At 37.0% G+C, this 8700-nt stretch overlaps 2 protein-coding genes across 2 annotated transcripts in view; one reads left to right on the top strand and one right to left on the bottom strand.

The window, feature by feature from the left end:
- Positions 1–3361, top strand: part of LOC112517054 (protein phosphatase 1 regulatory inhibitor subunit PPP1R7 homolog) — a 6867-nt gene extending 3506 nt beyond the window's left edge. The window contains exons 3-6 of the mRNA XM_025124362.1: positions 233–379; positions 486–628; positions 1005–1119; positions 3070–3361. Coding sequence (XP_024980130.1) covers positions 233–379; positions 486–628; positions 1005–1119; positions 3070–3150 — 486 coding nt within the window. The 3' untranslated portion in view covers positions 3151–3361. The remainder of the gene's footprint in view (positions 1–232; positions 380–485; positions 629–1004; positions 1120–3069) is intronic.
- A 1852-nt stretch (positions 3362–5213) lies between these two features.
- LOC112517328 (SNW/SKI-interacting protein A-like) lies at positions 5214–8169 on the bottom strand. Its single transcript, XM_025124723.1, has 2 exons — positions 7930–8169; positions 5214–7227 (listed from the first exon to the last, which is right to left on the bottom strand). Exon 2 carries the CDS (start codon positions 7183–7185, stop codon positions 5365–5367), a length of 1821 nt encoding a protein of 606 aa, XP_024980491.1. The 5' UTR covers positions 7186–7227; positions 7930–8169; the 3' UTR covers positions 5214–5364.
- Positions 8170–8700: the final 531 nt, after the last annotated feature.

The raw sequence follows: 8700 nt of genomic DNA, 5'->3' as shown, positions 1-8700 counted from the left end.
CCTCCCCTCCCCTCCCCCTTCTTTCTACCACCAACTAAACATCCCCTAGAAAAACCATGTTTGGTAGTCAAAAGCCCTTGAAATTTTAAATAGTAAATAGTTTTGATTTTAACACTATTCGCTAAAACTGTCTGTGCATGGTTTTGTACATTTTGTGTTTATGTAACTGTGCAAGTTAAAATATAGTCTTTTGTGCTGATGGAGAAAATGAGTAATTTCTTTGCTCATTTAGGTGATCGAGAATCTGCAAAACTTGACAAACTTACAGGAGCTATGGCTAGGTCGCAATCGTATAAAAGCCATCAACTTATGTGGATTAAAATGCATTAAAAAGCTCAGTTTGCAAAGCAATCGACTAACTTCTATGAAAGGATTAGAGGTAAGTAGGTAACCTTTTTATTCACAAAGTAAACCCTTTATATGGCTTCTCTACCTGAATGACTAATGCAGCTATTTATAATTATATGGTTCTCTACAATATCCAGGAATGTACCGCGTTAGAAGAACTATACTTGAGCCATAATGGTATTGTGAAAATGGAAGGCCTGTCAACTTTAGCAAATCTACGGGTCTTGGATGTTTCTTCAAATAAACTTGCTGCAATTGAGGATATTGAAAAGCTCACCTGGTATGCATACATGAATTAGCAGCTTAATGGGACTCACAGCTTATTCAGTCAACTATATATGACCATTTGGTAGTGGCTTAATGATATAGAAAGTGGCTTATTCATTAAGCTTCTAGGGGGGAGTTTTATGCGGAATGCCAAAAAAATTCCAAACCTGCCCCCTCCTAATTTAAAGAAAACACCCCTTCCATCTACGAAAAAACCCTCCAAACAAAAACCTTCCCAATCTATACAAACAGATTAATCTACACATACAACTTTATTTCATACAGGACTTGATAGAAAACCAACTAAACAGACCCTTATTTGAATTCATTCTCATCATATCCATTGTAGTATAATTTATTGTTTTTGTTGGTTTGTTTTCTCATTGCAGCTTAGAAGATCTATGGTTCAATGACAACCAGCTTGCATCATTAGATGGCATCGCTGAGGCAGTTTCTGGTTCGAGAGAGAAGCTAACCACCATTTACCTTGAGCACAATCCGTGTGTACGTGCATTTTATATACTTCAAATTTTTGAGCTTCTACATCTCCATGGCTTCTTGCTTTATATTCTATATGATATTCCTCCCATGAATTTGCAACGTCTGATTTTTCTTAATAGTTTAAGTAAAACGTTTGATTATGTGTCAAATATCTAAAAAGCTTCAGTGAGAACATAAAAGAATTCTTGTGGACTCAAATTAACACCATTAATTGGTTTGTAATGATTATAATGGGCTAATGGGTAATTTTACATGAGATCTTGCAATTTTTTTCTGGGACAGAGAAAGCAATAAACACTTCATGTTCACTTTTCTCCCGTTGCTATTATGCTTTTCCATTCAAAGTTGGTTATTGTCCAGTCCATGGTCACGATTATGAATTGTGACTCATATCTTCTCAGATAATTGGTAAATAAATGTGTTTGGCTGCACCTCTATGTTATATATATATATATATATATATATATACACACACACACACATAGGGTTGAGTTCACGTGAGACCAAAGGTTTTTGTGAGACCAATTTATGTTCATTGATCAACTTTATAAGCTAATGGTCTAATGGTCTAAAGTTGTACGGTGGCAATTTTGTGATTATTGAGAAATCTCGTGGCAATTTTGTGATTATGAATATTCAGATTGTAGATCTAATCCTAGGGTTGAGAATTGGTCTTACGGGTCTCACGAAAAACCTTTGGTCTCACATGATCCCAAGTCTATATATATATATATATATATATATATATATATATATTCATTAAATGCATTAATCAGAGGCAAGCTCCAAGTGGGGTTCATCTCATGAAGTTTCTAATAGATTGCATTTTGTAGCCAACTAGATTGGGATAAAATGCATGTCATGACCACCATTGGTTTTGAAATTCATCAAGTTCTTGTAAGCTCAGTGACTTACCTTTTAACTTGCCATTTAAGCATATGTTGCAACAGTCTTTCTGCTCCAAAATATTTAAAACTTGACATATTTATTTATGTGTAGAGAAATTGATAACTATATCGAACTACTATAGCATATTAGGTTGAATTTGAGTAGGCAAAAACCATATTAACTTATTATGGTTTTAATTTTTTATATCGAGTGGTGAGATTGTTAGAGTGGCTTGAACCCCACACACTTTTCTCATTTTTGGTGAGGTTTGAACCCTTGACCTTCTGGAATGCCAAATAAACAAATCGGTGGTAGAGTGGCTAAAAACTATTTCATCCATTGATGATTTGGTGGTGACCAAATACTAATATTTAGTCATGAAATGTCGTGGTGTGATCCAAACAGGGTTAAATACCAAATAGTGCTACTCCCTCCATTCCCAAAATAAATGTTCATAACCACAAGGGTGGTGTCTGATTGGTTTGAGCTTGGCTTCAAAGGTCAAAAGTACCAGGAGGACCCATGTTCAAATCCAAGGAGGAATAAAAATCTCCTAGTGGCCACGGAGGTTCAAATGCGATGACTCCGGGCTATCTGCAAAGCAGGTGGTCGCCTAGGATTAGTCGGCTCGCGTAGCGGGTTGGATATCCAGGTTAATCAAAAAAAATGTTCATAATGAAAATGGCACACAGTTTTAGGAATGCGTAATTGTTACACTTTTTTGATTGACTAAATGACACTTTTACCCTTAATAACAGACATTAGTTTTGTCCATCATACAATCAAGGTTAGAATGGGAAAACAGACGCATATTTTTTTTGAAGTGAACACTTATTAGGACAAACTAAAATAGAAATGTGGACACTTATTTTGGGACGGAGGTAGTAGCTGAAAGAAGTCATGTAGATATTAACTGAACTAACCCAATAATATCAGAAGTAGGGTTTAGGTGGGATGTGCACAAACCTATGCTCTACCCACAAAAGGTAGAGCAGTTGTTTCCGTAAAGAACCCCAGCCTGTAAAAAAATACTCTGTATATAAATATGGTTCACATATTTTGCAGGCAAAGTCGACGGAGTATTTGACTAGTCTACGACAAATCTTCCCAAATATTGAGCAAATCGATTCGGAAGTGTTTGCTTAGATTAGAAGGCAAGTTTTGGTTGGTTTCTTCCCAGTTGAGACACAATTTGTGGATGATGCTGGAAGTCTTCATTTAAAATTGGTCATATCTTGCAAGTTTATGTATTTTTGCTGATACAAAATTTGTTTGTATGGATTTGATACAAATTTGGTTGTATAATTTCCTGTGAAATTATTCATAGAAGTACATTGATGTCACCCTTTTATAAACCAAATCGGTTTCCAGATTGATCGAATCAATTTGGTTTTACGTTGCAATTAGTAGTTATCGTTGTGTAAGGGGCGTTTACCCAAACGCTTGCCAGGTATACCATGAAGTTACAAAGGTTGTACCCGTGAACCACCCCCCTACAGCGAAATAGGCACAAGGAAAGAGCAATAGGCCGGACCAGCCTACAAAAACGAAACGGTCCCTCCGTAACCAGCCATCCATAATATCAAACAAATCATTTTCTTCTTTGGTAAATTTACCAAGAGCTATAGTCATCGTAATTCTCCTATTCAACTATTTCGACCATTTCCCAACCCCTCGTAGTATTTTTCGGGGGGTCCGAAAAAAGTTGATCATTTCTGCATATTTTTTTCTTGCACACTACCCCTTCCAACGGGTTTCGAAGATAAAACTCCTTTCTCTATTGTCCCGTAAATTGACCACTCAAGTAAATCGCTAAATTCAATTTGATTATTCCGTCTTATTATTAAGTATCTGGATCATGAATTGTCTTTTTATGACTTGTCTATCAGATCGATTCATTTTTTGAAATAACTGTTTAAGGAAAAAACAATCCCCTCGCCCACTACCGGTTGATCCTCAGACTCTAAACCAACAATTTGTTTTGGAGATTTCAGTAATTATTATATTACTAAAATACTTTATAAATTCATCGTCTCAATAAACTTTAAAAATAATAATATATTTATTGGGTTTTAAAGTTCCCTTCAAATCTGAACTTTCATAATTTCTCTATTTGATAACAATTTTAATTTTGAGCAAATTGTATGAAAAAAGTAACGTATTTTAACTTGATTCCTATTTTGGGTAACATATTTTTAAAACTTTCATTTTGATACCTAAGATGTAAATTTTTAAACATTTAAGTACCCGAGTAACCAGTTGAAACATAAACCGATTATCATGTTGATGTGACGATGATGTGGTATCCAACTCAGTATCATTTGCTGACGTGGTTTTTTTAAGTATATAATATTTATATATGGCAAAATAGAACAAAATAAACTCACACAATGTGAGGTTTGAACCCTTGCCCTCTAAGAAGGTCAATGACTCACATACCGCTAGGCCAAAGGCTCTTTGGTCATTTACTGGCATGGTTAGTGACATCTATTTTTTTAATCTAATATTAGTCTTTTTTTAATCTAAAATTAGTCTTCAACCGATTACCCGAGTAATTGAATGTTTAAAACTTTACATTTTAGGTACCAAAATGAAAGTTTTAAAAATACGTTACCCAAAATAAGAATCAAGTTAAAGTACGTTGTTTTTTCATGCAATTTGCTCTTTAATTTTATAAAAAATAACCTTTTTACACAAATATTATTAATGTTTCTCTAATTACAATTTTTAAAATTCGATATTGAAATACATTTTACACCACACATTTTACTTAAAAATTCTTGAAAAGGTTATAATGAGAGAAGATATCAAAAACTGGTTTTACACATGACCAATCCAGAAAATTCCATAAAACTTGTAACCGATCTCGAACTATCGAACCATTTTTGTAACCGATCTCGAACTATCGAACCATTTTTGTAACCGATCTCGAACTATCAAACCATTTTTGTAACCGATCTCAAACTATCGAACCCATTTTTGTAACCGATCGATCTCGAACTATCAAACCATTTTTGTNCTATCAAACCATTTTTGTAACCGATCTCAAACTATCGAACCCATTTTTGTAACCGATCGATCTCGAACTATCAAACCATTTTTGTAACCGATCTCGAACTATTGAACCATTTTTGTAACCAATCTCGAACTATCAAACCATAAATGGTCGGATCAAGCCCAATTTGACTCTCTCAACTCCAGAGTCCACATTGATACAAACGTAACAGTCTTTGATAATTATTTTCAACCGAGTTTCTGGCAAGTAGCAATACAACAAACTACTACCCAATCCATCCATAGTCATGGGTACAAAACAAACAACCAAAAATACAAGTCTTTAATGCATAAACAACTCTTCGTTCATCGCCCCCTTTCGAACCCAATTCGACTCCTCCCGGACCCTTCATACCCTTCTCGTGTCGACGACCCACCACTCGCCTTCATCGTTCCACCACTCCCGACTTTATCCAATGCTTTCTTCCCTCCCTTAACCTCCGTCAAAAACTGGTCCAAACCAAATGGATCAGCTTCCTCAGCCACTTCCTTCTCGAACTCCACCGGTCGGTCTCTCGGACCGCTCTTTTCGCCCGCACCGCTGAACCCTTTGTCGGGTTTGAACCGATCGGTCTTCCGGATCTTCTCCATCTGTTCTTCGGCTCCACCGTACATCTCGTTGTCGGTATCCTTCTTTGGTCGGTATAAAGTAGAGAGAGTTGGTTGTGCGGTGAATAGGCCTTTGTCGTAGACGTTGTATTGGTCGTCAGTTGCGAAACCAGAGTCCATTCCCTTTTCTTGATTGAATAGCCGCTGGTCGTACATGACTTCACCACCGCGAGCCCCTCCGGCAGACGCCATGCCGAGTGCGACTTTCTCACTGATGTCACGGTCTCGGTCTCTGGTGATCTTACTCTTTTTTCCCATGGCTGCATCTTTGGCTTCCAAACGTCTCTCTCTTTCTCTCTCTCTACGCCGCTCCTCACGGATTTTCTCTCTTTGGAGACGCTCTTCTCTCTCCTCTTTCGTTTCTCTAGGTGGGTCCCTCTCTTTTACGCGTTCGTGTTCGTATTCGTGTACGCCTCTCATGGGCTCGTCAATATCCATATCGTTATGCTTGCCAGCAGGTGGTGGAAAAGAAGCAGCACCGGTTCTTTCGGATCTTGCTTTTTGAGCCAAAGCACGTAATTCTTGCTCCTTTCTTTCCTTTTCTTTCATCATCATCTCTTTCTGAACTTTGGATCGCATGGCAACGGCTTCTCTAGCTTTTTGTTCTGCTACATATAATGCTTCAGAAAGCTTTGCAAAGTTATCATTGATTTGAACCTCTTGAAGTCCCCTACCATCGGCTGCTAGACGTTTATCAAGTGGAATAGTGTACCCTTTGGGATTCTTCCAGTTAGAGATGCATGGAGGGATTTTCCAATCTTGTTGATCTTTCACAGTCACGGGTCGAGGAGGGGAGTGCATAACTGGGACGGGTGGTGAACCGTTAGCTTTTGGAACTCGCTTGTGTTTAAACTTTGGTGGCTCTAGTGGGTCCACGGGCATCTCCACCATCCGAATGATTCTCTCCTTTGCACCTGAATTAAATGCAGCTGATTGCTGTGAAGGTTTGTATTTGATGAACTTTGAATCTTGAGATTGAGTCTGAACATTTTTTGGCTGTGCTGCGCTTAATCTCACATTCACAATCTTCTCGAGAGCTGATTTTGTCTGCTGTGTGATTTCATCAATCTCTTTCTGCTTCTCATCATCCTCCTCTTCCTCTTCATCATCTCTCAAAATCTTTGGAACAAGATCTTTGTGCTGTGAATGGACGATCTTTAAAGCATTTTCGTTCTGCTTCACAATAGCATCGAACGTCAAGTTACCATGGTTATCAACGGTAACAGGCAATGTCTTCGGCCCAGAAGCTTCCTTCTTCCTACCCATATCCAGAGGATATTGTGCATAGTGAATCTCAGGGAAAGCTCCACCGTCACCATAGTCTTGTGCTTTTGATGGTCGATACTTCAACCGTTCTGGTGTGTTATACAACGGGATAAGGTCATTTTTAACAACCTCGGCGCTCTCTTGTTCTGTTGGGGCACTGTATCTTTGCTTAAACCATGGATCACTTGAGTGATCATAGAAAGTAGCAGAAGATGATTTTGCAGGTGGCAAAAGCTCCTTCAAAGCTGCCATTGAGACAAAAATCTAACAAGAACCAATTCACTCCCGTATACCCTACAAATACAAAATTTGAAACAAATCAAACAGGCTAGCTAAAATATCAATGCCAAGGAGTTCATCAGTCCCAGCTTAAAAAGTAACTATAAAAACAAGCATCAGGGTCACGTTTTCACAAAATCACACATTCCCATAACTGAAGATACAGCCTCTATGTTTCTGTTGCACAATTGGTCAAAAACACATACACGTCAAATTCATCATGATCTATATCAACAGCCAGCGAATTAGGTCATGTTGCACCAACAAAGTTGAACAAAATCGAAGTTTGTATTAACACCACCTATCAAACAAACTGCACAACACTTCATACGAACAAATACGCATAGTTCCATTGTTCTCGTAAATTTAACTAATATACCACCACTTTAACATATAAATCAACTAAACAGATTTAATAAAAATTAAAAACAATACACCATCTAGACACACGCAGTTAAGCCGGAATAAGATTATGAAAGCAATTGAGAAGGAGGTGGTAGGACTGAACCAACAGAACTAAGATTTACTCACATCTACGCAGCAAATTACTGAATCGCTTACGACGGATAGAAAATAATTGAAATCGTCTCGGCAAAAAGCATCAGCAACTAACGTAGGTAATACATAACAAAAATATGCGTGAAAATGATGATGAAAGATTCAATCGATTACATAAAGCAAAAACTAACGATTAGATCGAGATAGAATCGTAAGAACCTGAGATTTATACAGTCCGGATGGACGAAATTGACGAAAGATCAAGAATCAAGCTTGAACAACTCGATAATCGATGAAATCGATTTGAGATGATGCACGTCTCCCTCTGGTTGGATGAAATTGGGGATCGCGATTCTTTTTGCACAATTTCTAGGGTTCGTTCTATGGCTAGTTTTGGGGCCCAATACGGAAGCCTAATAACCATTTGCCAGAGTCGGCGTTGTGATATAAGTTTTGAGTAAATTACAATTTTCATCCCTATACTATTTATAAGTTCCAATTTTAGTCCATACTGATTTCTTTTTTACTATTTGGACAAAAATATTAGAATAATTTATGAAAATCGGCCACCACACACCATAACACACACAAAATAAAACTCAAATTCAAATTCAACCCAAATTAAAACACAAACTCAAACCCAGATAACCAAAACTCAAAATCAAAAAACATATTAGGTTGTCACTAAGAGTATAATACTTTTTACTGATGACATTCAACCCCTTGCTAATGGTTACACTTTTTAATTTTCACCATATTAATTCCAGGATGTAATGATATCATACTTTTTCAAATATAAAGAGTAAAAACTTGAAATTTGGGTAGATATGTAATGAGGCATAGAAAACAATTAGTATCTGCTTCAAGGAATAAGAATATTAATTCCATGATACAAGTTATAAAGTCAATGGTCAATTTTCATGCAAAAGTTTACTTCATTATTGACAACCACAGCTTTTGCTTTTCAAAAAGATAGGATAGTATAGCAGC

The sequence above is a fragment of the Cynara cardunculus genome, assembly GCF_001531365.2.
Source record: "Cynara cardunculus var. scolymus isolate 2C chromosome LG 8, CcrdV1, whole genome shotgun sequence".
Taxonomy (NCBI): Eukaryota; Viridiplantae; Streptophyta; class Magnoliopsida; order Asterales; family Asteraceae; genus Cynara; species Cynara cardunculus.
Note: the sequence above shows the minus strand (reverse complement) of the source record. Positions and strands in the feature narration are given on the sequence as shown.

Coding starts and splice junctions, on each gene's coding strand:
- LOC112517328 (XM_025124723.1), bottom strand. CDS start 7,185: ATGGCAGCTTTGAAGGAGCTTTTGCCACCTGCAAAATCATCTTCTGCT.